General features: G+C 38.2%; 2 protein-coding genes across 2 annotated transcripts in view; both read right to left on the minus strand.

Annotated features, from left to right (window-relative positions):
- Positions 1-328: 328 nt before the first annotated feature.
- Positions 329-13,959, minus strand: LOC146760295 (kinesin-like protein KIF20B). Its single transcript, XM_085551405.1, has 13 exons — positions 13,897-13,959; positions 13,585-13,852; positions 13,009-13,089; positions 9,198-10,401; positions 8,619-8,757; positions 7,767-7,889; positions 7,206-7,367; positions 5,379-5,456; positions 3,639-3,839; positions 3,120-3,200; positions 2,265-2,391; positions 1,585-1,727; positions 329-573 (listed from the first exon to the last, which is right to left on the minus strand). Exons 1-13 carry the CDS (start codon positions 13,957-13,959, stop codon positions 493-495), a joined length of 2,751 nt encoding a protein of 916 aa, XP_085407531.1. The 3' UTR covers positions 329-492.
- A 3,219-nt stretch (positions 13,960-17,178) lies between these two features.
- LOC146760296 (obscurin-like) overlaps positions 17,179-17,705 on the minus strand; it is a 197,721-nt gene continuing 197,194 nt past the window's right edge. The window contains exon 3 of the mRNA XM_085551406.1: positions 17,179-17,595. Coding sequence (XP_085407532.1) covers positions 17,261-17,595 — 335 coding nt within the window. The 3' untranslated portion in view covers positions 17,179-17,260. The remainder of the gene's footprint in view (positions 17,596-17,705) is intronic.

The raw sequence follows: 17,705 nt of genomic DNA on the forward strand, positions 1-17,705 counted from the left end.
CTCAGGCAGCCCCTTCCTCCCTGCTCACCTCACAAGTTGCACTGAGCTGGGCCTGAGCCCCGCAGCCTCAGCTCTGCTCTAAACCCTGCAAGTCACAATGGCTGTTCTGTGCCACCCCCTGTGGAACCATCACACCTCACAGGGCTGAGGGCACCCAAGCAGGAGGGCAGTGGCTCTTGCAGCCATCCTGAACAAGTACAGTTATTACTGCACAATGGGTAAATAGCAATCAGTCCTAGAGATACTGTTCCTATACAGGGGAGGCAAGACAAAAATAAATAAACCCTTAACCACAATAAAATCCAAACACAGTTTAAGAAAGCTTGTGTTTAATTTCAGCCTCAATGGAGCCAGTTTGAAACTGTCAGAGAGACACGGTACACCTATATACAAATTTAAGAACACAACGGAGTAACTGTTACTGTTTATTAACAACCAGTTTTAATAATACGATAAAAGTATGTCCTGAGAAAGGGGAACAAACATGCTTCTTCAAGGTTTTTTAGCTGTTCTGGATCTCAGCCGTCGCTTGATGATCAGATGATCACTTTCCTTCTTTTGTTCCTCAGATTCCTGAAGAAAACATTTCAAAAGTTACTCATCCTTTCACACAAGACTGACAAGCTCTTCTTGACCCACGCAAACATATTTCTTCCCCTAAATGGATTTCAGAATGGAATTTGCTTATTATATTTTATTCAGAAAACTATGGGATACCGAGATCATTTTAATGCAGCTTAATCACAAGGAACAAATATGGAGAATGTACAAAATCCTGTTTATCTTAAAAAAGCACACACATCTGAGGAAAGTCTGAAGGCAGCTTTCATTTTGAAATACTTGTTTTCAAAAGAGTATTATAATACTTGTTTTGTGAAACATGAAGCGTTCAGAAAACATTTTTAGCCTCAATCCCTGTAGCTATGACTTGCCCAGAATTTCAGTTCTCGGTTCAGTTCCCTGTTCTCAGAACTACAGTGAGAGAAGAAATTATCTCATCTTCTTCATCCTCTAACAGAAAAAAAATAACATTTTGGTTTCTGCCCCTATCATTCGTCAAATCATCAAAAAATTCAGAGGGATATTAAAGTATGGGCAAATGATCACTATGCTGAACAGAAAAAGGACTCTAATATAATTAAAAGATGCAGTTCCAACAGAGCAAGAATGTTCTTAGCACAATAGCTGCCGACAGAGTCATGAAACTGGCACATCAGATCCTTTGCAAGTTGGCTTGGACAGATCATAGTTTAAGCATACCTAAAAAGCTGTCTAATTCGTGCTCTAGAAAAGTGTGTAGTAGAATAATCCCACTCCAACACACTGAAATTATCTATGATTCCAAATTAGAAGACATCTCCGTGATTGCTACATCACCTACTTAGTAAACTGTAAGCCAGCCAAACACAGAGATCTTTGAGGACAAACTAAAACAGAACAGCAGGAAGACCAACAAGAATGACTTGGTAGAATAAAGAAATACCTCAGTACTTTCAGCCTCCCCCTGCAAATAGATGAAACCTCCAGTCTGTTCGGACTCCTTAGTAGTTTATTTTAAGCCAAGACTACAGTATAATCGCTTACCGAAGAAGCAGGTATATCTAGAGGGCCAGAAACGACAGTTGAATACAGCTTCCTTTTGGATCGTTTTGGCTTGGTCTCTCCTTCTTCGAGACTTTCACGTTCGTTTGATTTAGGAGAACTTACTGCTGACATCAGCTTCTTGGCTAGAAGAAATTTGTTTTGATACATAAACCAATCAACTTACTGGTTTTGTGAGTCTTTAAATCAATGAATGCAAAAAAAGCTTCGTAACAAACTTGGTTTATAAATGACACGTAAAATTTAAGTGAAAATACTCAGAAATTGTATTTGTTCATCAAGGTTCTTTATTGCTTCTATAGCTGAAACAGTTTATAGCTTCAGGTACGGCAGCTTAAAGCACGCATTAAAATGGAGTATGAAAGACAATCATGGCTCAGAAGTCGCTGGAAGTCAGAAACTTCAGCAGGAGTTAAACAACAGGCCTAACTTTCGTGCTGACAGAAGCACAAGACAGAACCAACTTTCTCTGTATACTTGTAGGTTTTCACAAATGTAATAATGAATCTCTGAAGAGACGAATAAATGCATTTACTTCATAAATCAAAGGACAACTTAACATGGCAGACAAGTCTAAGAACACATACATTAATAGCCTACAGCAGAAACAAGCCATTCTACAGTGTCTAGGAAACATGGAATAAAACTTATTCTACACCAACCTTTAGAGTGTATAATAGAAGGAGAGCTTTGAATAAAATCTCCAACTTTTTGCAGTGTTTCATCCTTCTTTTTAGTCAGTCTTGAAGCACGTACTCGCTTTCTCAGGAAGTAGTCTTTTCCGGATTTCTGTTCAACAGAGATGTGAACATGTGAAACAAGAGCATTGTTTAAACTTCATTTTAGTTCAACGTTATTTTAAGTTGACATTTTGAGCTTTACTACTGACACCTCTGTTCATTATGCTGATGATACCACAACGGCAAGTAATGTAGACAATTTTATACCCTTTAGGGAGTTGTCAAAATCTCAGCTATTTCAAGGCATACGTTTCTTAAAGTTTCTTAATAAGGCAGTAGTTTCTTTAAAAGTAGCTCTCAAGCTGTGGAGTTGTTTCTTACATAAGCTGTTCTAATTACATAAAATAAACAAACATACAAAACAGAAGACAACAGATGGGAAAAATCTACTACTCATACTCTGACCATGCCAAGGATACTGCTATCACATGTGAGCATCTGTTTTTAATAACTGCCATGCATATTAATGATATGAACCTTAGTTTAATACAAGGGCTTCACTTACAAAAGCACACGATAATACACTAAAGCTTCTCTTCCCAACTATTCAGTGTGCAATATCCTTCCCTCCAAATCATTACACAGTACAGCCATGACACGCTCTGGGGACAGACTGACTTGCCCTTTGGTTAGCTTATGGAATTTAATAGGAAGAGCTCATAAGCATGTAAGATTCCCATTCAGGTATACACATAAGGATAAGACACTGCTTCTTTCGTGTGACCACACAATTACAGGAAGTCCCAAGCTAGCTTCAAAACTAAAACAAAAACCAACCATTTTCTCGTCACTTGCAGAGGGTGAATTAAAAGCCATGACAGATTTTGTATTTTTCGTGTTCTCACTTTTCACAAAATCCTGGGAAAATAAGACAAGTTTCAGCCATGATTCTTTTGGAAAGAACAATTGATGTCACAAAAGCGAACACTTTAAACACTTTTGCTAATAGTAGGGAAGTATTTGCTAGTGGTAACTATTCCACTGTAAATCAAATAATAAATAAGCATTCAATTATAAAAACAGGACATTAAGATATCAGTATTAGACATCTCATGATGTCTAAAAAGCTGATTTATGTCTACAGGTTTCAAAGAAAATACACAATGGAGTTAAGAGAAATTCCCTTCTCTTTAACCATTATCACTGAGCTTGGCTATTAGTTTTGTTCATTAAAGCAGTTCATTGATTAAATTCTTCAACTACTTTACTGAGGTAGAAATAGCATTTTTTTAATGCTTAAATGAGAATGGTAAAAAGGCATCAGATATTTTGTTTTCTGTTGGGTCTAGGTCATACCTCATCCATGTCATCACTTCTTTTCTTTTTTGCCTTAGGCATTTTCACTCCTAAAGGTATCATGCTGCCGTGCTGCTTTATCTCCGTCTTATCAGGTTGCAGAGGTGTCAGTGGGATTTCCAGCTCCGGTTTTGGGAACCGACTAGTTTTGCCATTTTCTGTGGACACTCCAGAAGAGTCGAGGACAGTTTCCAAATGATCCTGTTAGCACAGAAGAATTTTAAGTGCAAGTGTTAAGGTAGCCATGAGATTAAAAAGTTATAAAGCATCTGGAAAAGGATATGTAAGCATTCGATTTTCCTGCTGTAAGAACACTTGTAACAGAAGGAGTCTATTTCAGTTACAGCAGAGTTTTACCCCTCTTTCCTAGAACTTGTTAGATTTAAAATTATTTCCAATCTATGATCACAAAAATTCTCCATGTTAAACTGAGCCTGATACTTCACAAGTCATTTTTTCTCAAGGGCACAGACAACTACACTTTTTTTTAATAGAGAATGGTGGTAGAACTGACACGATTTTCTTCATCTCAACTCTGCTGCGTCAGAACTGGGCAGGAACAGGAGCATTTGATTCAAGTGTTCGATTAACTTCCAGCTTAATCTTAGGGAATTTGCCCTTCCTCTTCTACACTAGAGATGTTATTTACATAAGTAAGGTCTAGCTGGCAAGGTGCAAGCCCAGTGCAAGTCATTAAAGAACTCCATTGCTATCTTTTCCCTGGAGAGAATACAGACATTCAAGCAATGACACCGTACTTAAGCTGAAGGCTATCATGACCTGCTCATGGTCAAATGGCAGCAAATGCACAGCTAAGTGACAGGGAAATGTCAGTATGCATTTCCCCAGCAGCACTTACTGTCCACAATCCACCCAATCCTGTTTTTCTCAACAGGAACAACAAAGTCAGAACTGAGATCACCTGGACTCCTCCTTCTCTATGGCAGGAATTCAGCTAGCATATCAAAAATGAGTTCAGATGCTGGTTGAACACATGGAAGACAGGCTGCTGGGGACATCAGAAAATGGTAGATGGCTGCTTCTACTGCTGCTAGTAACTAGCAAACTCCAGTGTCCCAAACACAGACTAGCAGCTTTTACTACTTACACTGTTCCGACCCCCTGAGGGGAGTCTTCTTCCTCTCAAAAAGTTACCAAAGATTGTAGAAAGACAAAAAGTAGTCAGAGCCACTTTATCAGGCTCTGCTAAGAATCTGAATGGAGTATCACCACCCACTGTATTTCCAAGAATTAAGTTGGTTAATAAATATTTTGTTTTTAAAATATATGTAACTGCTATTTTATGAAAGTTAGCAATTAAAAACTTATATAGGAATGATTAACATCGTCTGCTAACAAAACAATATCCAGAAATCCTGCAGAAGAAGAAAATAAGTTCAATTTGCTGTGCCCGTTTCAGTGGCTCCATGAATTTTTTCTAAGTAACTTATCTAATCATGAGCCACTTCATAAGCATTAACATGAGGAGAGTTTTCAACAGCACCTGACAAAAATTCATCACACAATTGTTTCAACAGCTTTTATTCCTATCAAAGGCTATAAAAACAGGTGATCTGATCACCTTGAAAGGGATAAATAAATTAAAACTTGGGAATTGTTTAGAGAACATGACATCTTTTCCTACTCATTCCTTATCAAAAGCAATACAATCACAACATTTTCAGATCTGAAGTTTCATACTAACCTCAGATTCATTTAATGAAGTGAGGCTCCTAGTACATCGACGTAATTGTCTTCAGCTTTGCATCTTAATGGAATACTTTCTCCAGTTTTAGTTTTGCTTTGTTGTTTCCTAGGCTGTAAATATTTAAAAGGAGTAAAGATTAGGCTATGCATTAGACCTCCAAAATATCTCGAGTTTTCTAAAGTTACAGTGTAAAACCTCAAGCTCAGACGCCATATGAACATGTAAGCTGAAACACAGCACAAGTGTGGGAAGGTAGTAACATCTATTCATTGTGTGATCTTCAGATACACCCTACTGGGTCTCACTAACAGTCTCAGGCAGTATTCTGCCTCCAAAAGAGAGAAAGCGAGACATTATTTAGGGACAAAATCTGTAACGCTGGTCGTTTTGTCATCCATTCCCCCCATACTCTGCACGCTCACAGCTGCTATGTTAGAACACCAAAGGCTAAACCTCTGCCTAATCTTCAGCATCCACATACGAATACATGGAAAACTGCATGGAAAAGTTCCATAATGTACACAGAGAGATGGTGTTCTAGTAAATCAAATATTTTTGAGAAGATGAGAGCTCATGTTTGAGTGGAAGACAAAAAGAACCAACAAGTACTCATCACTGAATATGTAGTTAAAGGACTATATGCTAAGAAAAATGATTCCAGCTCCAGTATCTCCTAGGAAAACAGAAGAACAAAAAGGGGTTAACAAGATGTTAAGTACTGACTTTCTATAAATATAATCATACCTTTTCATTTACAGAGTCATTCCTTCTACTTTGTCTTTCTTCAAGTAAAGGTATTTCTGGCAAACACTGAGGGCTACTGTGGTTAATGCGTTGTTTTAATTCCTTTATAAAGTCATCTTTGTCAGCCAGTTCTTTTCTTAACTCTTCTATCACAGTTGCATTATCCTAATAAACAGTAAAAACTGCTGAGTTGTGGGATTGGCAAAAGGAATTAACACACACAAGCAGTATTGCAATTACTTAGTAGCATCAGTTTTAGAATTGCAGGCTAGAACACTTAACTATTCAAGAACAGTAACATTTCACGGATTTGTACGGTCACTGTTACAAGTGCAGTAGTCACAGAATTGCCTGGGAAGTTGTAATACAATATATTTTGATTCTTCTATTTTACTTATGTGCTTCAGCCTTCATCTCTCTTAAGATATAATAACCCGAGCTTTTATTTGTTCCCAAATCCTCGGTACTGTGAGAAAGTCGGCAGTTGTAGGGGAAGTTTTGCTATGAGAACATCTTTCTTCTCAGAGAAAGTGAATCCAAACATTCTCAAAAGAGCACAACTCATTTAGTCTTCTGTTTAGCTTCTGAAATTCTATGCTACGGCTTAGATTGGCTATCCTGATTAAAAGCTGGATGTTGAAATGAGAAATGCAACTTCCAGAGATCATCCCCCCTCTGCTTTTTGATGCTTCCCTTAATCTCTCTCCACGTCCCCTTCTGTCTTTTCATGCCATTGTAGATACTACCTCAGAGAAAGCAAAGAAAGTAAGAAACCTGAGACAGAACTACTGTCTGAGTATTGAGCCTAGCTTGGGATCCGGAAATGCTGTGAATTATTGGAAAAAGCTACAGATGTCCAGTATGATTGTAGGATCATAAGCATCAAACTGACATCTGCTTATCTGAACTACTGAAAAAATTGAAATTTTAGTAATTAACAGAAATTCTGTTTCTGAAGAACAAAAATAAAAGCTGGTGCTTTTTTTGGTTAGTTGCACATGATGTCAATACGACAGTGTTCAAGAACAGAAGCACACCCAGAATACAAAGAGCAGGTACAGGAGTTTTACAGAATTTATGGGTAGCTAATCAGGTAGGAGGAAAGGAGAGCTGACCTTGCTTGAATCCTTTAAGACAGATTGTCTCAGTTCTGCTATTTCTGTCTCTTTTTGTATGGCATTAGAAGCCAAAGTTTTGAGCTGTTTTTCCAAAGCTTCAACTAACTGATCTCTCTCCTCACGCCACTTTTGAAGATTATGGTCCTTTTCCTCCAGCTCCTATATTTCATGATGAAAGAAAAGCATACACAGTAGAAACAAGCAGAATTTTTAAGACAGCCTAGAATTAATAAGCTTTTCATAAAGCATAAATAAGGACTCAAGCTGATAAAAAGAGTTTATGGTAAGACATTTCAATTAACATATCGTGATGTCACTCAACAAGATCAGGTTACATGCATGTATTACATACGTATTTACTATGCAGATTATTGTATTGAAAACAATCTGCCAGTGCTCTGTAGTGACTAATTATTTGAATATCTTTCATGGTCTACCACTAATTTCAGTTGGCCACTTTCATTTTGCTCCAATTTTTTTATTTTTTTTTGACCTTTTTCCTGTTGCTTGGAAAACCTGCATCATTCATTTAATAAAAATTAAGAGCAAGAAAAATACCTGTTTAAGTTGTTGGATAGTATAGTCTTTATAATCCAGCTCATCCTTAAACTGGTTATTAATCCTTTCAAGTTCTTCCATCTTGTTCCTGAGGGATTCCTCCACAGAACGCATCGTGGACACCTGTAATGTAAGCACAGCTCACGGTTCATTAAAAGACTTCTGTAATCCAACCTGGCCAAATACTTCTTTGTTAAATAAAGAGGAATTCACAAACAAGTGCTGAGTAGGAAAACGACAGCAAGTGCAAGGTTACCAAGGAAGACATGAATTCATTTTTAAGCTTCAATTTTCCACCCCAAGCACACCCAATAAACTTTCAGACTAAGATCCTGCAAAATGGGTTTTAAAATATCTACTTGTTTAATAATTAAATTTTAACTATTAACATCACTGAAGCTGAAATTGAAGAAAAAAAATATACATGCTTATATTAAAGAGCCTCTGGAAATTAGTCTATTTCTCTTCAAGTAAATAGCATTCTTCTTCCCAGTTATCAGCGTTTTTTCACAAGACTTAGGTTTTAGGCTTTGGAGTTACCACGGATACCAATGGCAAGTCACCAGTAACGTAGAGATAATAACAAGTCCCCTCCAGAGGCAGATTAGCTATTCTCTTCGCAAACCTTATTCCAGACTACCAACCAACTTTACTTTCCTCTGTTCATTATCTATGTGAAACCATGTTTTAACTTCTGGTCCCCTCTAGAGCTTCAATGGCAACTTTACCTAAGATTTGCTGCTAGCCACACTAGTGTGAAATTTCCAGCTTCATAGTTAAAGTTTGAGAAGTTTTAACAGCAGAAAGCCAAGCATAATCTTACAGAAAAAAATATCTCAGTTGACTACAAACCTCGCTTTGTACTTGCTGAATTTGTTTCTCGGCATCAGAATGTTTGTCTTTTAGATCTGCATACTCTTCTTCTTTCCTCTGCAAATCTTTTTTCAAATTCAGTACAAGGGCAGAACTCTCAGAAAGAATATTTTCTAGCCTTATGTTAAAAATAAAGAAACAAAGAACATTACTGTTACACATCTCATGGAAACAGCAATTACAGCTTAATCCATGCCCTGCCTGTTGGTTTCTATTTGTAAATAGACTCTTAAATCTGTCTAGACCAGTGACAAGATTTAAACAATTACTTTTGAATTTCAGCTTGCTTCTCATAATCAGATGCTGAAGCAATAAATTATTCAGATGCTATTCTGAGGGATATACAACAAAACCACCAGAAATCCCCATATTATTCTTCATTTCCTTGCACACTCCTGTTTTCCCTTGGAACTCAAGTAGCATACCAAAGCATCCTAAAGTAGTAGTTTGGCCATTGATAAGCATGCAAATGCATTAAGTCGAAGGGATGTTCCCATTAACTATTTTTAACTCTAGTTCATTCTCAAAGGGCTCTAAGTTAACTCAGTGGTTACTTACGATTCTATACGTTGAACTTTCTCCATTTCACTCTTTTCCTTTTCCCAAAGAGAATGTTTCATCTGCTCCAAGCTGTTTTTCAGCTGCAGAACTTCTTGAATCAGATTTGCTTCTTTGCTACTTAACTCTTCAACCTTTTTGTCTGCATTTGCAGACTTCTCCTGCAGAGTTGCTCTAACTGTCTCCAGATTAACAATAATAGATTCTTTTTCTTTAAGTAATTCATTGAGTTTTGACACATTGTCTTCCATTGTCTTGGAAGCCTCCAGGCAATATTCAAGCTCTCTTATTTTTACCTCACAGTTGGCAACTTCCTCCTGAAATTGTGCAATCACTCTCTGATCTTCTGCAGTCTTTTCTTCAAAGTCCTGAGTTTTCTTCTCTATTTGCTCATGTAACTGATTCACAAGATCATCTTCCTGACTAGTGTGAGTTGTAATCTCACATAGCTTCGTTACAAGTTGACGATTATGATTTTCAGCATTATTCAGTCCCGCCTTTAGGTTTTCATTGTCTTGAAGCAGTGCTTTGATGTGCTGACTTTTTTGTGAGGAAACATCAACAATACTTCTGCATACTTCCCAAATCCTTTCAAGACTATAGTTAAAGGAGAGGTCCTGCACAAGATCTGAGATGGAAGAAGTCTGTGACTGAATGCATGCAGAACTAATTTGAGATGTCCCTGGCTCATCTTTTTCAGAGTCTGAGGAATCCTTTACACTGACAAAGTCAGTACCAATGGCGTGAAACTCTAAGTGACATTTGTATAATTCATCTAATTTGGTCCGCATTTCTTTTACTTGTGACACTTTATCAATTATATATTCTTTGGCAACTTCTATGTTGTTAGTTAGTTGGGCATTTTTGTCTTCTAGTGTCATATTTATAGATTTCTGTTCATCCAGTTCAGAAGCAATTTCCCGATAGTCAGCTTGACCCTGCAGAATTTGTTCACGTAGGACATCAGCTGTTTCTTCAGAAAAAGAAAGCTCAATACGCAGGCTTGTTACCTGCTTACTGAAATCTTCTTTTTTATTTTTTTCTCTTCTGCATTGTTCTTCAAGCACAGTTAAATGATGTTCCAAGATTTCAGTTCTTTCCCTCAGTGCTAGTACTTCCTTTCGGTACGTGGAGCACCTTTGTTTCATGTGTTCAATTGTCCTTTGCTCTACAGTGTTCTTTTTCTTTCTCTCATTTACAACTACTGTAAAACAAACAAACAAACAAAAAAAAAAAAAAAAGGGAAAAGGAATGTAACTCAGATTGATTAAAATCATTATTACATAGCAGTTCACAACACCAAGTAGCAACTTCTAAGTGAAAAACTGTCGTAATATGCAAGCCATACCCTCACATCACATAGTATTTGATACTAGTGAAGGAATTAAAGTCCTCTGGACATGTAATCAGGTGCCTCAGATTTCTATACAGAATTAACAGCAAAAGGTTTTCAGTCTGGAAGAACACTTTTACCATGGCACTACTCAAACCTTCCACTCCACACCAGTAGAAAATCTAATTAGATTTAAGAAACATGGGAACGAGATAGATAATTCACAGCTATATTCTTTCTATCTTCCGTGCTTCAGCAATCCCTATAAGGCAGCCAGGAATCACTCCATCTACATCTAAATGGTAGATAAACAGTTCTCTAAGAAATTTCATTCCAACTCACAGTCCTCTTACTTTCAAAAGAAAGATAAAACCCTGGACAAGTTGATCACTTAAGTGTTGATATCTGTCTCTCTTATTCAGTTGATCTCTAAACAAAATATGAGGATTCCTACTTCTGTCCACACTTACTCTTTTGCATATAAAGTTCACTCATAAAGTTGTACAAATTTGCAGATTCAAGTTTCCATAAATATTCCATTAGCTTGGGGCTGTTTTTTTCTTTAACTGGTGAGCAATTAGCTAAAATCACATGCATTTTCTTTCTATCAAAAGCGACTTCTGCTGTATTTCATCACTGCTTTAGAATCCAGTTACGTCCATTCCATAATATGCTTACTTTAAGTATTAGAAAAATTAAATATAAGTCAAGACTTACTAGGGATTGTGTCACCACAACAATATATTCCATGGTGATTCTTGTACAGTCCTTTTATTACTACAACTACAGAAATGCAGAATTTTATAGCGCCCACGTGCAGCCTGCATTACATACAGATTCACATGTACTGCATGGAAACAGCCTCTTAACTCATCTAAGGAGTTTTATATACAGCCCTCAACTGATTTAAAAGTCATACTGAAGAAACAGCAGTGGCATATTCCACATATTGGTCATATGATTAGAACAAACCCAGTACTATTTGGAGTATGGAGGAGTCCACATCCCTCCCTCAGTCTCTGGTAAGATGCTTATATGTGATGCCATTCAGTGGTCACATTAGGATTCAATATTTATGCCAAATAAAGGCAGCAGGGACAAATCATCCAAGAACAGCATCTCATCCAAAGAAGGCCTTGACTTTCTCCCTTGCACATATTTTGCAAGAGGAATACAAGAAAGGAAGGGACTACAGCTAAGTTTTAGATTTTCCCTTCTACATTGTATATGCCTTCCGTAATTCTAGGAACACTGATGCTCAGCTGTGCCCAGAAGTGAAGTTAAATGCATCAGAGCTTATCCAAACCATTTTGCTCAAATATTGCCCATGAGCGAGCAATTAGCAGGTCGTCAACAATTTTGATAGTTGCTTCAGGAAAAACAAAACAAACAAACAAAAAAAAGCACTTGAACAGCTGATGCTACTCAGAAGATCAGCAACAGCAGTTGAAACAATCCTAAAGAAACTGCTTTAAAACTATTACCAAATCTGCAAGTGCATCAACAGATGAGGAAAAAGCAGCAAAAAGGAAAAAAATAGTGCAAAAAACTTTTATTCTTAAGCATTCAAAAATGAACAGCATAGGACCTTCTGAAAAAGGGATATTTACATAACAGTTACTTCTATTTACAGTTTAACACGGTGTCTTTTCTCCTTATATCATAAGGTACGCGCTTCACAGCCTTTTGCTTCCTATCCAGAATAGGAAGCAATTTATTGTTTTGGAAGACACCCTGTTCAACGATGGAAGAAACTGTACCTTTCTTTGGAGGTGGCTCTTCCACAGTAGGCTTATCTTCATCAGTACTGCGCTTTCTTCCCACTTCCAACTCAGTTTTCTCTTGTTTCAGTGCTTTAACTGAAAGCACTGAAAATTGGCTGCTTTCAGTTCCTTTATTAGTGTTCTCTTCTGCCGGTTCTGCTTTAATGGTAGTTAAATGGTAGGTAGTCTTTTCCTGTATTGATATAAGATCAGTTACATTGAAGCTTAACAAAAGGAGCACTTAAGTCTCAGTAATCTTCTGTAGGCAAATATTTACACAAAACCATACAGCTAAAATATTTACCCGGTGACTCTATAGACATCAGTTACAAATTTCAATAGCAGACACAACAAGTACACCTTCAGATAATGACAAGTGCAATACTTGGTAGAGTATACAAGGGAAAGCAAGAGCCTAGCAGGTTACAAAGTAAAAGACTTGCACACAATCAAGAGTTTACAAGTTTATCAAAGAATTTCCTGTTTCCAAGAAGTCAACAAAATTACAAACATGGTCAAAGAGCCATTATTCTTGGAAATAAAAAATAAAAAAAAATCAGTCATCAGTTTCTAATGTAGTGTTAAGTAGCTGAATTACACAATGCATTAAAGGCAAATTCAGTTAAGCTAAGCTCGGTAAGAAATCTATTAATGGAGCCTACTGGAATAGCATTTTAAGCTACCACAAGTTGGTTTTAAAACAATTTTACACAACATCTTCTTGATAAAGTTACCTGAGTTGCTTCTTTAAGTTGCTCAACAGACTCATCCAATTTAATCACCTGCATTTCAAAGTCTGTAACACACAGAAAAGGTTGTATTACATAAGTAGCCAATAGATAGTTTATTAAGTAATCAATGTTTCCAGATATTCTAACGTTTAGGTAGCTTTTGAACAGATTAATTAATTTGCATGTGGTCTTCACTTATTGGGAGTGATTCAAAAGTTTTCTATATTTCTTGGAACGAAAACATTGCATCAACAAGACATAAAGAAGAGTAGAGATTACAATATAAAAGTAAAAATCAAGATATAGACATTTAACCCCATACTTACGAAAGCGTAAAGCTGCTAGTTGCAGTTTAAAGGAGAGGGGGAAAAAAAGAAAAGAAATAACCAAAAACCGTGGAATTGCTGAACCTGAATATACACAAGGAACAAACTATCACGTATCTACAGGCTATGGTTCCAAAGGTAGAACATCTCCTCTAATTCCTACTCAAACTGGTTATTTCTCTTTTAGATTAATGAACTATTTCTGTCTTCTACCTTTCACATCGCATAACTCACCTTTGTTCTTCTGCATCAGCTCTTCTTCAGTTTTAAGTAGTTTGGTGTTTTTCTCTGTTAGCTCTTCTTTGGTCTCCATCAGTTCAAAGTTAGTTTTCTCCAGCTGCTTTTCAAACCAGCCAGTATCTTCCTTCGGGTCCTCCAGGGATACAATGGAACTATGTGCTGCCTCAGCTTGCTCTTTAATATCCACGACATCATAATGCACAGAATCAAGAATGCCCTCAGGATCAACACAGGTGTCAGGCACTATGCTATGTTCTCCACCCTGAAACGTAATTTATAATCAGTTAAAACTGGTGAATAGCTGACTACATAATAGCTGTTATTTCTATAAGAAATAAGAAAGTGAAGAAAGGGGAATATAAGTGGCATTCTAGTAACAGCTAATATATTTTATAGTATTTGATGACCACGCTCCCTTTTTTTTTTTTTTTTTTTTTTTAAATATTACCCCAGATTGATCTCCTTCAAATTTAACGTACAAGTTCGGACTCCCCTTTTCTTTGTATACAGCGTAAATTTTCATTTTGTGTTGCAGAAACAAGGAAAATGCCCAAATTCCCAAAGCTTTCTGAAACTGTTCTTAAGGCTCAGCAACTATTCCTGCTAGATGAAGAATAGATGTATCTTGCTCATCATACAGCAACACAGCATGCACTTCTTTGTAAACAGCCTTGTGTTTCTACAAGATGTGCCCATAACATTTAAATAGTAAAAAGGAAAATATTTAAGAAAAAAAAAAGGAAAATATTTAAGAAAAAAAAAAGAAAAATACCAGGGTGTCATGGTTTAATAATTTTGTAATTTTGCTATCAGTATTCCACATCATAACGTCATATAAAGCATGAATAATTTTACTGCTCCCGAACACTTGCAGTATATTGTTGATATTGTCGTGTGGGGCCATACAGCAGCAGAGATTTTCAAGAAAAGAAAACAGATAATCCTAATTCTTTTGCAAGCTGGTTTTGCCATTAAGCGCAGCAAGGTGAAGGGGTCTGCCCAGGAAATCCAGTACTTAGGTGTAAAATGGCAAGATGGGCATCGACACATCCCAGCAGATGTGATTGACAAAATCACTGCTATGTCTCCGCCCACCAACAAGACAGAGACCCAATCTTTTCTGGGAGTAGTGGGCTTTTGGAGAATGCATGTCCCAAACTACAGCCACATAGTGAGCCCCCTCTATCAGGTAACACGGAAGAAGAATTATTTCTCATGGGGTCCTGAGCAGCAGCAGGCTTTTGAGCAGAGAAAACAAGAGATAGCCCGTGCCGTGGCCTTGGGGACAGTACGGACAGGACAGGATGTAAAGAACATCCTCTACACTGCTGCTGGAGAGAAAGGTCCCACTTGGAGTTTGTGGCAAAGAGCTTTAGGAGAAACCCAAGGCCAACCCCCGGGTCTTTGGAGTCGAGCATATAAAGGGTCTGAGGAGTGCTACACTCCAACTGAGAAGGAGATCTTAGCCATGTACGAGGGGGTTTGGGCTGCTTCTGAAGTAGTTGGGACAGAGGTTCAGCTCCTTCTAGCACCTCGCTTGCCTGTGGCCCCCCTGTCACGGACACAGGTAGATTTTTGTTTAAACCGTGACAACTACCCAGAATGCAGCATAAGGGAATTTTTGCCTAGAACTCTGGAGGACTATTTGTAACTCAGAAAGGTCAGAGATAGAAAGTTCACACTGATTTCTGGGTCACCAGCCTCACCGTACATCAGCATTTTTGGTTTTTAAATGATACATAAAGTTCTCAATGGCACTGCTCTAGTCGGTAGTTCTTTCCCTTTCCGTGCAGCTTGCTCTGTGCATGGCTTGTGAACCGCTATTCAGGCCAGACAGCTGCAGCCCCAAAGACCTGCCATAAATGTACAAATTCTACCAGGATAATGTCTTGGTAGTGGAGAAACAGGATGCGCAGTCATATGGCTCTCACACATACCTTGTACAACCAGCTTGGCTCTGGACTGGGCATCACCAATGTCACAGGTGTACACGTCACTGTCACTTTTCTCCAGATTTTTTATGCACAGCTGCAGGTCTCGTCCTTTCTGTGCCCTCTTGTATTTCCTGCCAGGCCTGAGCTCAGCAATGCCTTTCCTCCATATGACGAAGGATGCGGCTTTCTCGCTCTGACATGTAAAAAGTGCACTTCCACTTTCTTCAATTTTCACATCTGAAAGTTCCTTGATAAAGTAATTAGGTTTTTCTGGAAGGAAAAAAAAAAGGATGAGGGTGTAGGACAATGGGATTTGTTACCCCAACAAGTCCCAAGCATACAGAGGTGTCCTGAATCTCCTTTGCCCTCATTTCAGAATATCACATAGAGATGCAAAGAGTCTAAGAAGACCACAGAGTCCACCCATTTACATAGGTTTGATAATTCCAGTAGATATCTGGAAAGTTCAATACCATTATACATGCGCTGGTAGGATCTCATCTGATAAACTGCATATAGTTTGGATTACACATATTCAATAGAGACTAATTCAGATTGCCATCTTTTCTTGGCTCACTAACACCCAAGATCATAGAATCATAGAATGATCACAGAATCATAGAGTGGCCTGAGTAGGAAAGGACCTCAAAGGTCATCTAGTTTCAAACCCCCTCCAAGGGGTCACCAACCACCAGACCAGGCTGCCCAGATCCACATCACACTGGAGAATCATTCAGTTTCCAGATTATTTTAAGGAAAAGATTTTAATCCATCATATTTTCTGAAAACTAAGAATTGATCCTGCTCAAGGAAACAGAAGAGAAAAACATCACCCACAGGCTGCAGATATTTACCTCGACTTCTCTACATGCCTTCCCCAGTGTGCTTTTCAACTCACCTTGCACAGTGACCCTGGCTTTTGTTATGGAGTCCTCTGTCTCACAGGTGTACTCCCCACTGTCCTTGGCAGTAGAGTCATGGATGATCAGAATGGCCCCACTTCCCTCCTGCTGCAAGTCGTACTTCTGGCTTTTTCTGATTGCTTTGCCATCCTTGTACCACCTGATGTTCAAATCCGGTTTTGACAGCTCACAGCTCAGGCTGATGTCCTGCCCTGCTGCTGCTGTCTTATCCTCCAGCTGTTTTGAAACCTCAGTAGGTTTTCCTGGAAGAAAACATGCTTTTTGAGTAACATACACTTAGGGTAGGATGCCTCTCTCAAAATACATGCATCTACATGCTGGAGATAAGTTAGAGAGGCACTTGCAACAGACGCCATCCTACAGCCAGCAGTAATCTGCAAAGTACAGACAATAGAATTCCAGGCACCATTTATTCTCTCTTAAATCTACCCCATTGAGGATGATGAACCATGTCTGAAAACTGCCTCTCTCTTCTCTCCACTCATCACACTGGGAGCCTCGGATGATGCTCTCAGATGCACATGTTCTAGATAGGAATTTGTTGTACAGCTAGATGATGTGAAGGCCATCCCTTCAGCTTATACTTAGAGGATATTTGCTCCCACAGTTCCCTCAACAGAGCAATCCTGATTTACTGTTAATGGAACAAGCTGTAGTCAGATGCCCATTTCCAACACTACCCCAGTGCTTTGGGTAGTTCTCACACTTGTGTAAAATGTTTCCTCCTTTTACTTATTTTTAAGAGAAATTCTCAGTGCTTCGAGGTTCAAGTAGAAGGTTGCTATTCACTTTAACCATATTATGAGTTAGCTCTCATGACAATCTTATCAGAAGACAGTTGAAGGAATCAGACCCCAGAATCTCTCCCATCTCATTACCTTTCACAGACAGAGAGGCTTTGGAGGTTAGACCACGGGCAGTAAAAACGACTTCCCCAGAGTCAGTAGGAGTCACACTTTTGATAAGGAGAGTATATTTCCGACTCACGTTAGAAGCTTTAAATCGCCCACCACTTTCCACTCTGCTTCCAGTCAGTGTCCAGTTGAACTCATCAATGCTTTCATGGGACAGAATGCATTCAAAAGTACAATCTTCTCCCTCCTGGATTTCAGTGTTTTTCAGCCGTTTGGTAATGCCACTATTCAGCTCTGGAAGGTAAGAGATAGGTTAGTATGAGGTTTATATGGAGAAAAGGCATTTGTGACTGACATGAGTAGCTGTACTGGTGTTTTAACTCAGGATTTGCAGAACATGGCTG

This window comes from Coturnix japonica, chromosome 6 (assembly GCF_054131305.1).
Source record: "Coturnix japonica strain WE chromosome 6, WE-NBRP24, whole genome shotgun sequence".
NCBI classification, from domain to species: Eukaryota; Metazoa; Chordata; class Aves; order Galliformes; family Phasianidae; genus Coturnix; species Coturnix japonica.